At 40.9% G+C, this 20874-nt stretch overlaps 1 protein-coding gene across 11 annotated transcripts in view; it reads left to right on the forward strand.

Annotated features, from left to right (window-relative positions):
• The window catches only part of foxp1b (forkhead box P1b), a 129530-nt gene extending 119216 nt beyond the window's left edge, over positions 1–10314 (forward strand). For 10 of the 11 annotated variants that reach the window (XM_084704624.1, XM_084704625.1, XM_084704623.1 and 7 more), the window contains 7 exons: positions 1018–1222; positions 1352–1428; positions 2121–2222; positions 3498–3619; positions 4596–4665; positions 4878–5032; positions 7716–10314. In XM_084704624.1, coding sequence (XP_084560750.1) covers positions 1018–1222; positions 1352–1428; positions 2121–2222; positions 3498–3619; positions 4596–4665; positions 4878–5032; positions 7716–7860 — 876 coding nt within the window. In that variant the 3' untranslated portion in view covers positions 7861–10314. Of the gene's footprint in view, positions 1–1017; positions 1223–1351; positions 1429–2120; positions 2223–2608; positions 2773–3497; positions 3620–4595; positions 4666–4877; positions 5033–7715 lie in introns of those variants that run through there. The other variant, XM_084704634.1, reaches the window with a different exon arrangement.
• The last annotated feature ends 10560 nt before the right edge of the window (positions 10315–20874 follow it).

Below are 20874 nucleotides of genomic sequence, written 5' to 3' on the forward strand. Positions count from 1 at the left end.
TCTCATCTTCTCTGTTGTTTTTCCTCCCCTTTTTTCCTCGCAGACTGAAGTCATGTTTAATTTGGAAACTGGCCTCCTTCGGCAAATTAGCAATTAGAACAATTTTGCGGGAATATGTATATGTGTCATTAGTTTTCCTCCAAATTAATAGCTGGAGCAAGGGGTCAGGCAAGAATTTTCCACTTGAATGCTACTCCAGTGTTGAAGCTTGGCACTGTTTGGAGCTACCACAGCTGCTGGAAGCCATGCTGTACCTTTGGAACCCTCGCCTTAATTAGTTTACCTTGTAGCCCTTATTACAAATATTTCACCCCCTCTTCATCCCAATGTGCACGCCTATCCCCAACAGCAAAGCAACCCACCTCTCTGCAAAATATTCCAGAGCCATTTGTGCCAGCATAGCCCTGATGATGGGGTCACTCCGATACAACATTTAATCATCAGATCACCTCCATAAGCATCTCCTAATTAGAGTCCTCACAATACAATTTCATCTTGTAATTAGCCCAGATTGGCCGCTTCCTCTCACTGGCTTATTAGTGGCTGCTCAGCGGTAGGTAGAATCTCACTGTCATTTGTCAGGGCTGTTAGGGCCACCCATCTCCTCTCACCCTCGCCAGTGACCACGGTAGCCAGCCACAGGGGGAGGGCAGGGGGGCGGGGGTACAGATGGAGGGATGCCAGGAGATTAAACAAAGGGAATTGGAGAGAGAAAGAGAGAGAGACACGGAGAAAGAGAGAGAGAGATAACTGGGATGTGTGCCACCAGGGGAGCAGAGGGGAGGATCAGAGAAGGCAGAACAGATGAAGGATGGAGGAGCTACAGAGTGGATGAGCAGGGCTCCTACGCTCTTTTCAAAGCATTTAGCAAATGTTCCCAGATCATCTCAGGGGTTGCCTGTAATTAGGGCTGTGATGAGCACACACAATGAGGAGTCTGAGACGGCGGTCGACTAACTAACGAAGCTCCTGCCCGCTCTTTTTTTCCCTTCCTCGTATTTCGGTTTCCTCTCCCAGCTCAACCTGGTGTCCAGCGTGACTCTCTCCAAGACTGCCCCAGCGTCCTCACCCCCCTTGAGCCTGCCCCAGACGCCCACCACCCCCACGGCCCCCCTGACGCCACTGTCCCAGACCCAGTCCGTCATTACCGCCAACAGCCTGCACAGTGTGGGCCCCATGCGCCGGCGCTACTCCGACAAGTACAACATGCCCATATCCCCAGGTACATGGACGGACAAACATAGGAACAGGAATGTGTCTTTTCATGTGAGTTTTGTCATTGGACGTAAACTGAATAATTGTCTGAATTTCTCTCATTGGATTGGGTGTGGTGTTTGTTCGGTCTGTACAGATATTGTCCAGAACAAGGAGTTTTACATGAACGCAGAAGTGAGACCTCCGTTCACGTACGCCTCGCTAATAAGACAGGTAAGCAGCCGCTGGCGGCTGCACTCTGGCCTGCTAACTTACACAGCATTTCGTCTGTCACTTAAGAAATAGGGCTTTTATTCTGCTCCACTGAGTCTAGTTGTTAACAGGATACGCAGTTTATAAATATTAAGCCTGGACACAAACTGCTTATTTTCCAGTTTTTCTCCCCCTACTTGTTAAATTTCAAATACAATTTATAGACGCAGCAGAAGATTAACGATCTGAAAATAAGTGCAAAAATGCGTCCAGGGCTCAAAAAAGGCCATATATAACAATTGCTTTTGATTAAGCATTACAGTGGGTGTGATTATTAAGAAATTCATTTCACACAACAGTAGGGATGAACCTGTTTAAAGATGGCCAGTCAATTATCGCCAACCCTCAGTAATCTCTGATCTCAGGAATTAATCTGAGCCCAGCATAATTGCTGCCCAGTAATCTGCCTTAGAAATGTTTTCGCTTGCCCTTCATTTACTCTGACAAAAGAAATATATTCAAATCTGCAGCGTTAAATGAGAAACAGAGAAAGGCCTATAAACAGAGGCAGAGCTACAATCGACGTCATAAGGAGATGATTCTCTGTTGTCTGTTTTTTCAGGAGTGCACACACAACCTTGGCACTTCTGAATAATTGAAGGTTTTTCAGGCAGAATGTCGTTAAATGTTTGTTCTTGTTCATTTCTTTTCAGGCCATCCTCGAGTCACCTGAAAAGCAGCTAACACTAAACGAAATCTACAACTGGTTCACACGAATGTTTGCATATTTCAGACGCAACGCAGCCACATGGAAGGTAATATTACTTCTCTTCTTGACCAAACTAAACCTATTTAACAGAAGGCGATGGTTTGTTGATTTGTTAAATGAGTCAAATGTATCAACGCTAAATGAAGTGAATGAGCCCTTACCCTGAGCTTTACTTACAGGATGCCCACTTATTCCCTCGAGATAGAACCATCCCTTGCACAAACATCGTTCCTTCAACATAGAACTGATGAGGGAAAAAATGTACACTCTTGTTAAAACTTCTGGCTAATATTTGGAGATGTTTTTAGTAGTGGGTGGCATGGGTTTACTGTAACACACGGCTGCACTGCCAGTGACTCTTGGCTCAGATCCTCCCTAGACTGAAAGCACTCTCTTTTCCACCGGGCCACACACATGCTCACACACAAACAGATTGAACGAAAGAAACAGACTGTGAAGAGGACAAGGCGTTGGAGAGAAGTATTAGCGAGGGAGGGAGGAAGACAGAGAGGGATATGAGGGTGATGAAGCATCGATGGTTCCTCTCATAAGGCCGGGTCTTTGGCGTATCAATGGTGCGGCTGTGAGTGAACCCCCCCACACTCCCCTCTCACCCCCTGCCGCTCACTGTCCTCCCTCGGCTCTCTAACTGCCTGCTCTGCTGGCTGCTGACAGCCCTTCTATAGGGGCATAGTGGAGCTATAAACACCACGTCCCATGCCACTCCTGCATGGAGGACTGCACACACACACAAGCAGGGATAGCCAGCCACTGCATATACAGCTCAAGGTAGTAGTCAGATAACAAGGGACACAGTTATGGAATTATAGTATCATGTGTCCATTATGATGTGTTTAGAAATAGAAGTCCACATGAACTACAAATGTCAGGATGACAAGTGTATACTAAATGCCAACCAGATTTTAGAATGTGTCTTCCCCCTTTCTAATTATTTTAAAGGGTACAGTCATAACTAAAAGTGACTAAATGACAGCTAAATGAAAGGTTTATGTGAACTAGACCTTTTGTTCAGTCTGCAGGTTGGATTTTAAGGTCCTGCAGTTCTGTTGATGCTCATTAATGACCAGGTTGTAAATGATATGCAAAGAATGTAATCACAATTAATCTATATTGCCGTAGTAACTGAAAAATATTTATTCAGTGGTTTTGTCATTGGGTACCTATAAAGCCATTTACTGCCAATATATCATTGATCTTATTGTATAATGTCCAGGTTGTGTCTAAATGTTTCTCTTTTCAATGTTAGATTATTTCTGTGCTGATAGACAATTCTCTCTCCCTTTTTTTTAACCAACTGCAGAACGCAGTCCGGCATAATCTTAGTCTTCACAAGTGTTTTGTGCGAGTAGAAAACGTAAAAGGGGCAGTGTGGACAGTGGACGAACTAGAGTTCCAAAAGAGACGCCCTCAAAAGATCACTGGGTAGGTCTGGCCTGCGGGGCTGACGGGGCTGACGGGGCTGACGGGGCTGACGGGGGTGTCTGCTGTCTGCTGTCTGCTGGGCAGATGCTGCTCCATTCCATTGTCTGTGCCACGACTGCCCCAAAGTCCCTGCTTGCTATGGCGTGCACCCCCCCTCCTCCCCCTCCCACCATGCTGTCAGAGCTCCGCCCCTTGGTGTCTAACAACCATTGGCTTATGCTTATTTTCATTTTGATCCTTACCCTCTCCCTCCACTTGTTCCTCTGTCTGTGTCCTTGGCGTGTCTGTCTGTCTGTCTGTCTGTCTGTTCTCCAACCTATTGATCACTGCATCTGCATCTGGCTGTCCTGCTGGCTTGCTCCCAGGGTGCCATTCGCACCAACCTTTCCCTGCATAAGTGCTTTGTGAGAGTAGAGGATGAGTTTGGGTCCTTTTGGACTGTTGATGATGAAGAATTTAAGCGCGGGCGTCACGTACAGCGAGGCCGCCCTCGGAAATACACCGCAGATGAGAACTTTGATGAGCTACTCGTACAGTAAGCGCTTCCACCTGGTCTGCAACCTTTGCCCTGGCTTTCTTCCCCCCTCCCCCCAAACTCCCACCATCTGCATGCCCTGCTTCTGTGTTCCCATCATGCCTCTGTGTTTAGCGCTTCATGCATCATGTGTCCACAAGACCTGCTTCCATCATCTTGTTTTTACAATGAAATACCAAAATGATTGTTTTGATTAGTTCATATGCAGTTGTTTGTGACAATTAAATTACATAAATTCATTATACTTCCATAGAGTGTACAGTAGCAATTTTGGTAAACAAATATCTGTTAGCTTGACTTCATGCTATAAACCACATCACTTTTGTAATATTTACATCTTTATTCCAGTGTAGAGTTTAATAAAACACAGTTGAGTAACCATGCCTTTTATTAATTGAAGTAAATGACTGTAACATGCTCTCTGTCTGATGGTATCTGCAGAAGTCCAGCGTTAGTGAAGAACATCCAGACCAGCTTAGGCTATGGACCAGCCCTGTCTGCTGCCTTCCAGGTAAACACAACCAACCATCCAGGTTTCACCTTTACCCTTTGCAGTGGTTTCAGAGTGGTTTCAGAGACAGCCAGGAAATAATAAACATCATTGTCCACGTGAAATGCGTGGTCACTCTGTTTTCGGATGTACGGGTAGTGTGATGGGAGACTGCAAAGTTCTGACAGTTCTTCTTCTTCCATTTCACATTTAACACTGTGCATGCTTTTCAGGCTTCAATGGCAGAAAACAACATACCTCTATACACTACTGCTCCCACCCTCAACTCCCTGGCAAACGCCATCCGAGAGGAGATGAACGGAGCGATGGACCATGGAAACAGCAACGGCAGTGACAGCAGCCCAGGACGGTCTCCCTTGCCAGCTATGTGAGTCGCACACTCGTTCCATCTGCACTGCACAGTCTGGAGACACATGGGGGGATAAGGGGACCATTTTTAGAGGTACTCTCCACACTGGGCCTATTAAATCCTCTGAAATTATTGACTGAAAATCACACTACTTTCCCAAATGCCCCTAGAATTGGATCTAAACTGTTAATATATTAGATGAACTCTTAGAAGAAGAGTAAATAAAGAGAGGAACGATCTTGGAGCACTTGTATGAAAGGTCATGGCCAGGACTGTGGCTGCCCTCCCTGCAGAAAGGAAACTCCACCTTCTGGAAGGTTCCAGAGCCAGACGGGCTGGAAGAAAAGACCGGAGCCCACTGTTATTCTAACAGCAAGTTTATAAACTCTCCTTTATTGCAGTTCAAAAATGTGTCCTGCCGTCTGCCGAGTCCCACCATAATCACCTCTCCAATTTGTTAAAATATTTACCAAATGCCAGAACACAAAATGACAGAGCTGCTGTCTCCGCCACACTGAAACATGAGTTAAAACACGTACAAAACCCTCAGAGCCGTCTAAAGAAAAACAACTAAAAAGACTAATTAGTCTCAAAGAATGATCCAAGATTCTCCTGTAGGAGAGCTGTGGTCGGCCTGGAAACCACAGCTCCCTGTTCACTTGTTGTATAGCAGTGTGTGTTAAGTTGTTTGAAGCCTACAATAACACAGTTCAGCCAGCATCGTTTCCAGATGTGGGGCAGACCACCGATGTGCAACTCTGGTAGATTTAGGGATGAACCCCTGAAATGTATGAGTTGGAGGAAAATTGTGCCTGAAAACAGAAAGGTGCAGTAATGAGCTTGTGGCCAAATGGAGGAGAGAGCCATCCCTAATCACAGTGAACATAGCTCTGGGCATGGCTCTGCTACAGGAAAGGCAGAGACAGGATGGGTGTGTTGGCCCTAAAGGCAGCCTGTCTCTCCTTTTCTCTTTCACTCTCTTTTTCTCCCTCTCCCTTTCTCACTCTCTACCTCTTCCCCTTTCCCATCTCGAGGCTGATCCAGCTCAAAAATGTGTATGGTCTTCATTCAAGTACAAAAGTGTTTGCTCTGTGGTCCCTGCCTTTTAAACAAAGGAATACTCTTTTAAGTCAAACATACCAAATACTTCCCCTTAAGACAGTGATGTCTTACAGTATGTGAATAGGTATCTCAACAAAAAAGCCCACAAGTGGATGATCTTCTTTCCAACTCTCTAGAACGTGGCAGAGTTGGTTTTATTCACGCGACTCAGCAGACACAACTCTGGACCACCCTAACCTGGTGGACAGACTGTAGGCACCGTGACAACACATGTGTTTAGCACATGCCTTGCCACTCCAGCTGCTTTATTGAGACAGACTTTTTAACAGAAAGGGAAACAAGGGCTTTAGTCTGTAGAGGCAGACAACAAGCAGGTAACCAGACCTAAAAAAGACCTAGCTAATTACAGGCAGAGTGTAGAATCAGCATGCAGTTCAATGGCATAATAATAACAATTTCATGTTTGCCCTGCAGCCAGGGAGTGAGACCTGAGGCGATGTGACTGGTGGAGTTACTTTGATCTGAAACCAATAGAGAAGCTGACTTTCTCTTTTTCTCTCACTGTGGATCTGGTCATTAGCATAGGAGTGTCTCCATCCCAGTGTCGGCACATCTCACAAGACATTTGTTCAACCTTAAATAAATGAACTTTGGTTCCAAGGGAACAGGCTTCTTGTTCCAGGATTGCTGTGTTTAGACAGCACCCGGTCCAGTGTGTTGTCGTGATAGCGTCGAGGCCTCAGTATGGTGCTGAACACTGGCAGGTGAGACGAGGAAAACTCCTGCAGCTGCTCTTAAGGGTTCTTCTTCTTTTCTCTCCTCTCTTCCTGCGGCAGGAAGGCCTGCCTTGCTCTGTGCTTTATTCCTGTGGTGTTGCTGTAATGAGAAATTTGACAGATCACATCTCCTTAGAGCTTCTTTGCCCAGACTGTGGGCTGGGGTTCATGTTTTGCCTTGTTTACAAGTGACAGCATTATTATTCTCATAAGGGCTCTGTTTCTTATCACAGTGTTGTGCTGAGCGTGCCTTGCTCCTCTCCTTTCGTGCCTTCCTGCCAACGCTTTTCTTTCCTTATTGACACTTGGTGAAAATATGCATTAATTTTGGAGTTTAAAGCATGTATGCCGGTGTCTGGTCGCTGTGTTTGCTTGAAGTTGATTAATGATAGAAGCCGGCCTGGGGTCGTCCTCTAGAGACCCGCCTCGCAGGTTGTGCATGTTAACGAGTAGGAAGGGGAACACACAGAGCGCCACTGATCCGACGCCACCAGGAGGCTGACAACAGCCCACTCGCTCCACAGAGTCCATTCTCTCCTCTCCTCGTCTCACGTTGTTAATCTTCCTCATTTATCAATTCTAAGTGAATACCCGGTTGTCGGCTGCTATGAAAATAAAGCCCGCAGGTTTCCAGGGACTGGAATACCTCAAAAGAACCTGAAATTATCATCACTGTCAATGAAACCAGCTCTCGGAGATTCATTAAATCCAAGCTTTTTTTTGTGTGTGCCTTATGCCATTTTGGAAACTGCCTCAACACATCTGTTTGTCTTTTTTCAGAAACTGAAAGGTTCAACAAGGGTATAAAGGGCTGAAGATAGAATAACTATAACATTCTCTGTTTGTGTTGTGTTTTATAACAGGCATCACATCAGCGTTAAAGATGAACCACTGGACCCTGAGGACCACGAAGGCCCCCTCTCCCTCGTGACAACAGCAAACCACAGTCCAGATTTCGATCACCACAGAGATTATGAGGACGACCAGGGGCATGATGACATGCTGTAAGGCCTGCCCCCACTGGGACTCCTCCCCAGAGGCAGAACAAACCCTCGTCATCTGTGAGATGGAGCAACTCCACAGATGCAAACAAGACTTGTAGTCTCAGCCCTCTGATGTCAGCTGGCAAACGTTTCAATTGACTTTCAGTGCCATTATAATACACAGTAAAAAAAAAACACAAAAACAAGAATATATCCCACTTGGGAGTATTTTTGATTTATTTCTACTTTTGGTTTCAGTGAACTGAAAGCAAACAAACTTAATTTCTACTCAACTTGGTTTGGATGGACCAGTTTGGTACTGGGGACTAGTTCCTGTTCAGGAGGCCCGGATCAACATGGATCTGTCCTGCACTGTGCAGCCAGGATGGACTGCATGCAGCCCACTGCACACCACTGAGCACGGACTGCAGAGGGCTTCCCTCGCTCTCTCTCTCTCTCTCTCTCTCTCTCTCTCTCACACACACACATACACACACAGCTGACCACAACTCAAGACAGACTGACAGACATTTACATTACACCGTGTGTGTGTGTGTGTGTGTGTGTACATTTTGTTAATTGTCACTGCCTTCAAAACTTCATTGGTTTGCTTCCATCTATGGGGTGGGAGGGATGTTTTGGGTGTGTTTTGAGGGTGAAGGGTTATAAAATATAAATGTATGTGTCTTTTCATCGTTCATTGCTGTCGTTGTTGCATTTTTTTCTTCCCTTAACTGATCAGACCTCATGCCCATGCTGTGGAGATTCTGTATGGTCAGCACTTGATGATGAATGTTTATGATTTACTTTCATGTTGTTCCATATCTTTTTATACATGAAGCAGAATGTCAAATACCAAGTAGTATTTTTCTGTCATTTATACCACATGCTTCAGAATTCCACCTCCCTGACATGTTGCCCCCTCCCTTACCCTATTCTCCCAGCTCATGAAGTCCATCTGCAATGCACTACTCGTAATGAAGGTTCTCTCCACGCATCAATGAAGTTTAATTTAAGATGGGAATGAATGACAGAGAAATCATGCAGGTTATGATTTATCCTTATGAAATTCTACTTTAAATCAGCCCTTCACGCCAGAGCATGTTAGCTGCAACCAAATTTTTGATCATTTACAAGCTCCGGTTTAAAAAGAAAAAGAAAATGTCAGGTGTGCAGGGCAAAGATAACATTCTAGACCAACAAATTGTGATTCCTCAACACAACTGTCATTGTAGATGAAACATTAGTTTTCCATGCTGTAATTTCAATCATGAGTGACTATTTGGCCATGCTTGAAGATGTCAAAGTAGTCATTCCCTGTAGTTTTAAGGTTTCCCACCATATGCATGACTCGTCGACTTTCACAGTTTTCACTGAGTATTAATAATTACACATTCAAGGAAATATTATTTGTCCCTAATACACTGTAGGAATAATCTTGGCAATAACAACTGACCATTTTGCATTCCGTGTGGTATACGTTCCACCCTCCAGCCTCCCTTCCCCTTTTAAATCTCTGAGGGAATGGAGTATAGCTGAGGTTCAACACCAGTAGAACCTAACAGGGTAGTGATGTTGGCCCAACATTTAAGAAGGTGGACTCAGTACAGGTGTACAGCTTCTGGGACAGTGATGCTCCTGTATACGCTCTTCCCAAGTCAGGTATAGGAGAATAAATTGAATACAAAGATTCATAACCAAGACTGTAACAAACCACTTTGCATTATAATTTATTACTTTTATCATTTCAGTTTTGAATTGACTTTAGTTTTAGTTGTTGTGTCTGATATATTGTTCTGTGACTACCAAAGAAAAACTACAAAGTCAAATAATGTTTTCTGTTCCATGCAATAGCAGATAAGGCCAAATATCCTCCATTCTCTCCCATTGGATGTAAAAGGGTATTTTAATGGAGAATAGTCTCAGCTGTGTTAAGCCAATGGCAAATTTATTAGACAAAAATGCTCTTCAAGTTGTTTGACTGTCATTCAATTTAAAGCCAAAGGGGTCTCTTGAAGAGTACAGTAGCTGCAGGGGTTTGCAGTGACCAAAACGGGAGGTGAAAGGGAGGTGTATAGTCAGATAAACATATGACCAAATTAGGGGAACATTGTCTTCAGGCCAATGAGAAGAAAAGGGAGAACTCAACTAAAAAAGCTGATTTCTGTGCGTAAAGGGTATATGGATAAAAGTTTGGCTAGGATTATAATGATTTACCAGTAAACCAGAGGGTGTTGCAGAGAACAATGTGAAATGGATTCTATACTTCAACTGGACCACACAATGATTCAATGTTTTGTTTATTTTTTACTCTTCATGAATTTATATCTTTTCAAACGATTGTATGCCACTTTTAAGGGGACCTAGTATCTTGACAGGACTCCACTGTTCTTTGTTAAAATTGGCAAGGCTTTATGATTGTTTAGTTTCTGTCAACTTATTACTTTTTATATTAAAAAACACTCCTGTCAACTAATAAGCTGGGTACAAGGTACTTAATGGCAGTTATTTTAAACTTTCTCCATGCATTTGTTATTAATTTAAAAGAGCAACCTGTGGTTTTCAGAAAATATTTTAAATCCAGAGAGCTGTGGGATGGGTCAGTAGAAGCCTGACTGGGATCGTGAGAACAACGCGAGCTCATCCAAAGCCAGACCTTCACTGGTTAACTTGTCATTCAATAAGGGGAAAACGCTGGTAGATTCGAACATTCTCAGCATGTGTAGCTTGACATTACTAAAGATAACAGCATGAGAAAACTGTTAGAACGCATACCTCAGTTCAAACCTATAGGGAATGATTCAATTAGAAGAGGAAAATAAACATTTCACTCAGTTGCACTTAGATGTATGTCTTGCATGTGTAGTCTAAACTGTAGAGAGAAAGATATTATAAAAAAGACTAAAAAATGGTAAGAATATGACATTAGAGCTTGTTTATCTTGATGGGTCTCACATCATTTTTGCAAAACCAATCCAAACCTCAGGCCTTTTCCATGAAGAAATCACCCAGCTTTATTTAATACCATCAATTGTTTTTCCGCGGTCTGTTCTTAGATATACTGATGTATTGTTTTGTGTGCTTTCCAATATAAGATTGTACATACATATCAGTATAGCCTTGTGTCCTCTTCCCTTTTCTCACATTGTTTCCTTCAAAGATCAATATATTATGTTTGCTTTATCACAACTGCTTTGTATTAACTATGAAATAGCTATGAAAACCTGCTGTACATGTATGTATTGGAATAGCAAACTGTGCTGCAAATGTATTTTACTTAGTAATCCTTGCTTTTAAAAAGTCACCCATGCAGACATCTGGACGAGATGGGCGGGGGCAGGGTGGGGGATTATCCCCGATTTTGGATTTTAAACTGTAAAATAGAAAACAGACTTTTCTCTGTTATCATTGACCTAAGCATTTTGTACAGATTTTTTTCTTCTTTGTGTTAAGCTGGTTTTGATACTTCCACTTCCTTTTGATGGTCCAGCCACTGCCTTCTGTGGCTACATGTTTCAGATTACTGCTCAGAGAAAGGGCAGACAGGTATATTTCCTCTACAAGACGGAGATCACTTGCATGACTAATTCCAGGGTCACAGAGATGAGAAATATTAAGTGGTCAGTTATAATATAAGGGTGTATCTAATGATATTTTATATTAAACTAATAGGTAAAAGAAGAAAAATATGCAGTGCCAAGATGTAAAGATTATTGTTAAATGCTGTTTTTGTTTTTTATTCATACAGTGCAACCATCAGCAATGTGGTGTTCATCATCATCATCATCAGTCAGTTGGTGAAACAGTAGACACCGCTTTAAGTTGGCCTCTAAATATATATTTTTTATCTCGACTGTTTGGAAATGTGTTTATTTTTGGATAAGTACCAAGCACAGCAGACATATGTCTTAAGTTGAGCACAAAGTACTGGAAGGTTCAAAATGGGATGGGAATAAGTCATTGTACATCGTGATATGCACTGACTCTAAAACTCAACCTGAGTCCCCTAACCTTCTGCTGCTATGTGCAGGTGGCATCAGAGAACTCCCTTAAGACACGTGCAGCCATGCAAATTTACCAAGGTTTCATCCATTATCATCCAACCCTCAGTTATTCACCACTATGTTGTACCATAGCCTTCCATCTCCACCACCCTGGGCTTCAGATCGAGAGGCCAGCCCAGCAGTTGGCGTGGTGCACTCATGTTTCAGCAGCAAGGCTCAGTTTTCTGTTGAAGCTGAACTGGTTTCTGTTGGTAAAGATACAAAAGATTATGCTCATCGCCTCCTTCAGTCTGTACTCTCCTCATCATTCCTTGTCTGTCTAACACAGACTATTCTGTTGTACAGTCAGATGCTGTACAATGCGATTACTGACGTAAGCATTCTAAACATGCAATAAAATGCTGGTTGTTCATAATGTTTCCTGAATTCTGCAGTCTTTCATTTGCTCAAAGTATTTGTACTTGCGTGAAAAACATGAATATAGATGGCTGTCTGTGTGTGTGTTGAGTCACAGCCACTATCCATTATTTCATTTAATGTGTGTGTGTGCACCTGTACTGAAAAAGTAACTATTTTAATACAAGTATTCTTCTCATTTTAATCTTTATATTGATTTTGTCCTATTCTGGAGAGCTGTACAGAACTGTACTGTACAGTCTGTGATGATCCCCACTATCATCTCAGCTTCAACATTAAATGATCTTGTAATTAAAAATAGACACTTAAACTGTCTTTTCTTAACAGCAATTTAGGTAACTGCATTTGATAAGCTATAAATTCTTACTGCATTAAAATTCCAGAAATATTAGCGATATGGATTTCTTGATGGGTATTAATGCTGATGACCGAGACTTCTGTTTTTATGACGGAAGTACAGGTCAGGTTGGCCACAAAACAGGAGACAGAGATCAGGTCTAAGCACTTTTAATCTTGTGAAACAAGCAATTACAAATAGTTGCATTGATTCGTTAAAAAGCTTTGGGTGACATAAATTGTTTCTCGCTTAGCTTATTGCTCCTATACATAAATGTCACAAGTATATTATTAATTAAAGGCACTGAAAGACAAGATTTAATGGAAACAATATAAAATCACGAGCAATCTTTTTGCAGGCAATATTTCATCTTCCATTTAGGATCTAGAATGTCCATGTTTATTATCCAGTGTTACTTTTTTAAACAAATTGTGTCTTGCTTGTATGATCGTTTGAATGTAGGGGTTTTTACAATACGGGAAATATTCCTTTTTGATAATTTTAGGGTCTTAGTTAATGTTATATGAATCTTCCTAAACACATGAATTATATTTAATTTACTGTATTGTAAAAAATACAGTTATTTTACATATTCATTTATTGATATATATACATATATATATATATATATACACATTACATATCATATGACATAAGGACCATATTGGATTAAACCTTTATCATTGGAGTATTCTCATATTTCAGACATATTAGTCTGTTTGAGATGCACAGAGATGCTCTTTTATGAGAAGAACCCACCTTTGGGAAACCAAATGGCCAGATTAACCAATCATCATATTTACTTCTATTGGATAGCAATTCAACTAGATTCAAGCTCTTCATTTCATTCTAATTAAAGCATGGCAGAGCAACAGCAATCCACACAAGAGCATGAGTTAAATTGTCAAAGCTGGCAAATTCCCAATATTGCAGTGAGGCAATTAGTAGCCCTGTAGTATTTGCTATTCATGGTTTCATGTAAAAACTTGTTTATTAAGATGGGCTGCAGGCGCTGGTGTGCAATAGACCTGCCTGTAATTAGATTCCAATTATTTGTCTGTTTCTGATATTGTAAACTGGCACTTACCACATCAGTTAAATTGACACACTGCACTGCTTGGTTTGCTCAGTAATTAAAACATGTTCTGTTAATTAGATGATGACCACTTTATTCCAGGGCTCTTGTGTTTGGGCTCCTCTGTAGCGCGCTGTTTGGATCATGAGTTGCCAGACGCTTCCCTAATCAGCCCTTGTTTTGTTTCAATTACCACCTGCTGTTCAAAAGGCATGTCTGAATGCCCCCTCCCCCATTCTAAACAAGACTCGGCCGGCTTGCTCCAAGCCCCAGCTCCAACATTACATGCATTAATACACAGCTGGGCCCGCTTTCTTCTTCATTAGAAGGCACATCTATGTTTCAAAGAGAGTGCAAGCAATTAAAAGAGAAGCCAGGAAGAGCAGTACTGATGAAAGAATAGAGGTACATCTCACATCCGTTAGTGCTCCAGAGTGTGGCCAATGGTAGTGCATAAAATAGCTTAGCTATGTGGACCTTTCGTCATATTATAAACACTGGTGCATGACTGTTAAGACTTCAGAATGCTTATAAACACAACATAAGTAAAACAACATTCTGCAACCCTCTACATTATGGTGACATTAACTACCACATAACTACATAGTAATGGCCATAGTAACAACATTGGCCGGGTTTCCTAGATTTGTTAAGAAGCTTTTAACGCTAAGAGCTCTTAACGCTAAGAGCTTCTTAGGGTCGTTCTAAGAATGTTCTCTTCTTAAATCTGAATCTGGGAAACCCGGCCATTGTAGTTACATAGTTACTGCTATGCTTAGTAGCTACAGTTCAGTACAGTTGAGCGGTCAAGTCAGGGTACAGGTATGGTGGAGCTTGGGCTTTCCAGGGGTCATTGGATACTTTGACTCACTCCTCACACCCCTCCCCCATACTGTTCCTTCTTACACTTTTGTGTAGTATCCTATATTACCTATGCACATATAATACCTTTTAATCACATAGCAATTTATATACCTATGATGTTTTTAACAATACATATTGTAGAAACATGAATGTAAAGTTCCTCCTAGTAATTCCCAGAGGAGTATGCTAAGGTGTGCTGCTGTAAAACCAAATGTTGCTCTTGTATCACAAGAATGACCAGGCGGTAAGAAGGACAGTCTGGTTTGATTTATGCAAAATGCACATATATGACAGTATACATGGTTATTGTATAAGATAGGGTAATGAGGTAGAGTATTATTTGTTGTGAATGTTGCCACATAAGAGGCCATATCATGTGAGTTAGCATGAATCAATCAGGTCAAACTAATGAATATGTTCCAACATCTCAAGATAAACAGCTTTGGATATAATGAGCTCACACAAAAGTGTGATTGTGTCAATAATAAGTCAATCAGATTCTCATTGCCTCAAGAATGAAGAGTTGAAAACTCGTACAAGCATGATTTAGAATAATCATTATGGTTGTCTATTGTGGTAAAGAAAACAGATGGCAGCTTTACTGTCTTGGTTTGAACTGTTTCCAATTACATTACAGCCTAAAAACCCCAACCCAAATCTCAATATGTATGTTTTCCATGTTCCAGTGGATACATTTTCAACATGAAACTGTGTTACTGACTTTTAATAACGCAATAGAGACAGAGTAACAATAATTACATTTCACTCACCTAATTTATGTCACAACAAATAAGAAATCTAGAGCTTACTAGTATGAGCAATGTTACGCACAACATTTTTAAATAATTAAAAATGCATCCCATTTCATAGCCAAGGTAGCTAGCCGTTAGCCATTAGCAACATTTTCATTATTACTTATACATACAGTCTTTATTGTATACTAATCTTCAATAAACCTATGAAGCCTAAGGCAGACTGTAGTGGGATAACAGTTTGGTGTTTGTATGGACTTGTTCTCCCCTCTCATTTCCCTCTAAATGTAATACCTTCTTTCCAAAAAGCTATCATTTAAACATGTCCATGGTCAGTGTTTACCTGCAGTGAACCTTGATTGAGGCAGCCTGTGACTTTACACTGATGCCTCCCTAATCTGTATGACTGACATGCTCATTTTCTTGACGCTGCCATTCAAAACACAAACATGAAATGTTGGTTTTAGAACTGGGAGACCTGGTAGAGTGAATATCAAGTACTTATTCAAATATTTCATTAAAATGTAAATTTCACAATAGTGTATGTCTAGCTGTGCACAAGGCATGACTTAAGAAGTTATGAAGTTATAACAGCATTTTCGTTCTGATGCCAATTAACTAGGACTATAATGTCCTTACCTTCTTTTATCTTCACTAACAGAATGCCAACAAATGCATCAAATGCAACAGGAGTTTGAGGGAGCAGTATTGACTATTAAGATATGCCAACCGCAAAAAATAGAACCCAATTAAACATGAAGCTTCCTGAAGACTGGTAGCTAATCAATTGTCTTATCTTCACCAAGTGCATATTTAATGATTGAGGTTGTGTAAAAATAAATAAAATACAACACCGATACCAAATTGTACATTTGAAACATGCCTCCGTATGTGGACATATACTGTAAGGTATTTGTAAAACAATCTCTAGGAATTGTGCATAATGTCTCCTTGTCAGTTGGACCAGATTCAGTTTCACAACACTGCGTGGTGGGGATCATCACGAGTTAGAGGATCTTTAGTCAATTAACATGCTGTACATTCAAAATTACAGTTTTTAATTAAACAACTAGACTGTGATTCAAGCAAAGGGTATGACTGTGATATTTACAGTAGTTATAATTCTGTTTGGATTCTTAATTTTGTCGTGCTCATTATTAACTACTAACTTTCAGCTCACAACTCTTGATATGAATCCATGAATGAAAAACAAAGTCATGGCAAACTGATTTGATTTGTAACAAAAAATATGCTACCTTATATTAGATGTTTTTCCACCTTTAGTGAATGCTAAAATATACCGCTGTGTTTTGACTGCTCCAAGCTCTATCAATCCTTTATTTCTTTCTTTCTTTTCTCATTTTTTACTTGCAGGGGGAAGACAAAATGGTTGCAGGTGGTGATGAAAATAAAAGCCATCCATCATTATTTATTAGGCATGAAAAAGATACACAATAATGTAATTTAATCTCTCAGCAGACAATTATTTCTACATATTGATAATGCAATGCGAAAAGTGCAATGAATCCTAATATGATGTTTGCTTTTATTGGTGTATAATACAACCAGAACAAATAATGTAATTGTATCAGGAGGAAAATGTAATTATTTGCACATGCTAACATTATAATACCAATCTGCTGGAGACAATGGTATCATATTATTTTGCTGTGCTTAACTAGTTACAATTTGCATTAAGTTATTACAGTATGTCTTGATGGCAATAAAGACTGCTCCTTCATTGTGGTCTGTCTCTCTCTTCCGAGTTTCTTATTACTATTCTCATCCCCCAAACTTTTGATTTTCTCCATCCGGATACAGATCCATCCACATTCTGGGTAAGTTACTGTTTGAGACGAAAACTTTTTAACAAAGCGTGTTTTTAACTGAAGTGGAATGGTAATATTGTCTGCTCTTGTTTTCAAACTATGGTATCTATCATGCATTTGTTCATCCATTTTACTCAGGTTAATGAAAAACACATACCCAGCAGAGATCACTCACGTGCCCATCCTATATGTAAGCCACCTTTATTTCTGGGAAATCTGGAGATATAAGGAACAGGACAATATGCCAAAACCAATCATGCAAACGATAGAGTTAGAAACAACAACACATTTTTCACATTAGAAATAAGTGCTTTAAATATTTGCATACGCACATAGATTTGACTTTTTGCAATTTCATGATGATTAACATTAATGAAGGGCCAGCTCGATGCACTAACTGTCAAGCCATATCAGACACCCTACAACCTCCTCCATGTTTTGCATAGCATGCCATTCACGCCATAGTGAACTAATGACCAAGTGAGGCCATGTACAATTAAATCAAGCATCTACAGTAGTATCTTTTCGACATTCCGAAAATGTTTTATTGATGACTCATTATTGGTAGTCCGGCACTAAGGTGAGTTTGATCCACCCAGAAAGAGGATGCAAAGTGTCATAATAACGCCTACTAAATAATTGATATAAAATTCAAATCCATCTCTGCAAAAATATGTACATATTGTAGTATAGAATTTGCATATGCAGAACAAACACACCTAAAACCATTTGATGACCGTAGTGATCACTTAATGAGATTGGACTTTAAGAAGTAAGACTTTATTGAAGTGGATACCACTGTTTGTTTTGTAACTCCCCTCTTCGCCTTCCCTCAACAAAAAAAAGTGGATCACAATGGTTCTCCCTGTGGAGGGACGAACACATACTGTGTAGAGGCGTCATCTTCCACCGGAGGCAAAAGAACTGTTTGCAAGTCATTAGTGATTTGTAAATGATATTTTCTCCCTTGTGACATATCATTTGAAATGGTTTTCTAATAATAACATCCACTGATATCAAAATAAGAGGCCCTCGCGTTAAGCTTTTCCCAAATTCAGTCATGAAAAATTGCACTTATGAGATAAGACAACATGAAATATGTCCCAAGATTTCTCATAAACAATTCAGGGACGTGGTCAAATAGAGTGAACAATGGGAGGAAAATGCCTTTGAGCTGACAGACATGCTGAATTAAATTGACTTTTTATCCACTATCTTCTCAGCCACATAAGGCCTAACTGTTAAAAACCAAGGCGGGCAAGAAGAAGAGTTATACATATCTGTATGTATTCTATTCATACAGCTTAGTTGTCGTGAAAAAAACTCTCTTCTTGGCTTTAGTGTATTGTACTGTATTGTAAATACTAAAAGCTGTTCATTTGAACTGTCACCTCCTTTCTTAATGACTCCTGACAAATACCCTGGTTTTCTGTGGTGCATTTCCTGTACAACTCGACAGAATGGGTAGAAAACTTAGCACAGAGCTCAGTGTGTCTGGTGAACAGGGGACCCACACCACTGCTCTAACACCATTTGCCATGTATTCTTTGAAATGAACCACCAGCTCAGAGATCAATAGGCCCCCATGGTGAATACGAACAACGCCAGTGAGTCCTTATCAGGACCCCGCTGCCAATCTGTGGCAAACGAAGCCTGCACCTTCCCTGGATACACCAATGGTCTTTGAAATTAAAGTCGGTGTCTGTAATCCACGAAAATGGCCCCTCTACTCTCGCTTAGAGCCGGTTTAGTTTCACCTCAGCTGATGATAAAGCATGACAGAAATACAGAGCACTATCTTCTTGTGGGGGTTGATAGGTTCTGCCAGCTTATCAGGAAACAGGCAGCTACCTTCTTGTGCCTGGCCCATGGACAGCACTGAGGAGTCAATTTACGAAAGATGTGGTGCAGAGTGGCTTGTAAATATAACCTTATTTTCTTGAGAAAAGACAAAAAGTAGAAGAGTATAAAAATAGGAAAGGGAAAAACTTACGAAAGATTTTTCAACCTTTATGCCCAAAAAGTGTGCAAATATATAAGACAGAAGGCTAAGCGCAAGTGATAGAGTGTATTCATGTAAATCCGCCCAAGCACAGCTGCAGGAAATTGACAGGGATCTACTGGAGCGCTTTGCCTGTAAAGGGTGGGATTTACATGCCTAACTAGGGCTTAAACACCCTCCCCAGAGTTTACCTGTTACACTACGCCCTCTGATCACACGTCTGGATGGGCAAGGTTGCACTGCTGATTCTTAATGCTTTTTCATGCTCTTTCATACCGCATCTGTCAATGCTGGAAATGAACACATTCACCAAATGTTGACTACGCAACACTGGTTTGGCTTCTTTTTTGTTTGTTTGCTGTACTTGTCTATGTAATTATTGAAATGTTCAAGGGAATACTGCAATGTTATTTATATTATTGTTTGATAGGCAAAACTAATGGTAATGGTTATTTTGATTTCATGAGGGATGTGAGAAATAATAAACGAGGCTGACTCAAAGGGCATTAATCCATAAAGTGTGAACATTCATCTGTCTTTACTTTGTTGGTAATTGAAATTAGCTTATTTCAACTATTTCTCCTCAAGAGAAAACTGCTGGCGTGTTTCTTATGGACAGGATGTGGCTTTGGGCAGTGGGGCTTGTGGGTGTAGCCTGTGGGCACTCACAATTGCTCGCTGAATTCAAGGCTCCTCAGGCAAAACTGCATACTGGATACAGACTTCTTAGGTTCAACCAGAAATGCTAAGTTCAGCATTTTCCCTAAATCCCACATCAGTAAACATAAAGCACAGATAATATACAAATGAAATCCAAACAAAAACATGTACCCTCATTCTTTTTTTTCTTGAATTAGATTACTGAGATTGGACAACACAAATAGCAAATATGATATGAATTATCACTATGCACTTATTATATCTCACAGGAACCAACTGCGAAGATGAAATGTTCTTTTTTGTTTTGTTTTGTGTTTTGTATTTTCCTAAACAATGATTTTCTCAACTGGTGCTGCTGCCAATAAAATTAATGGGAGCGCTGTTGAGTCCACACAGGAAGTTGGCTTTTTAAATAAACACATTGTTTCCAAACTAATCCACACCCCCATTGTTTACAGTTAGCTGGGCAGGGTGTGTTTCAGACTGTGTCAGTGGTTCACTCCAATTAATCCTCCCTGTCGAATCTATCCCACAGAAAAAGAAAAAAATAAGGTCACCAGTTAAACTTTTAGATACAGTACAATTCATACTGTATACCAGGTTGCAAGTATAAAATAAAGTATCAAATCAAATGTATGTCACAGAGGGCTTCACATATGCCAATAGAGCTGCCTCTCAACCAACCTAAACCCTCAAGGAAGACAAGGAAAAACTACCAGAAGAACTCAATTGAGAAAAATGGAAGAAACCTTGGGAGGAGCAATTCAGTGAGGGATCCCCTCCCCCAGAGACGGTTGGTGAAAGAGAGGTGCAGAACACAGGCTAAACTCAGGTCAGAGTTGGCGAATGTCAGTTTAAGCAGTGGTAGCCAAAAGGCTGGGGTCATGTGATCAGCGCAGCATCACACAACAGCCAGGCAGATGAATGGACAGGAAAGGAAGGGACCAGGAACTCCCTGTTGTTCGTCAATGGAGACCGCTGTCCTCTTGGCGACTAGGTCCAGACCGTCAGAGTACTGAGTACAGACTACTGAGAGGAATCTCCGTCAGATATTGCAATTCACATATCCAGTCAGTTAGTTTGCCCTGACACTTCAGCC

This window comes from Hypomesus nipponensis, chromosome 9, assembly GCF_054491055.1.
Source record: "Hypomesus nipponensis isolate SF chromosome 9, ASM5449105v1, whole genome shotgun sequence".
NCBI lineage: Eukaryota > Metazoa > Chordata > Actinopteri > Osmeriformes > Osmeridae > Hypomesus > Hypomesus nipponensis.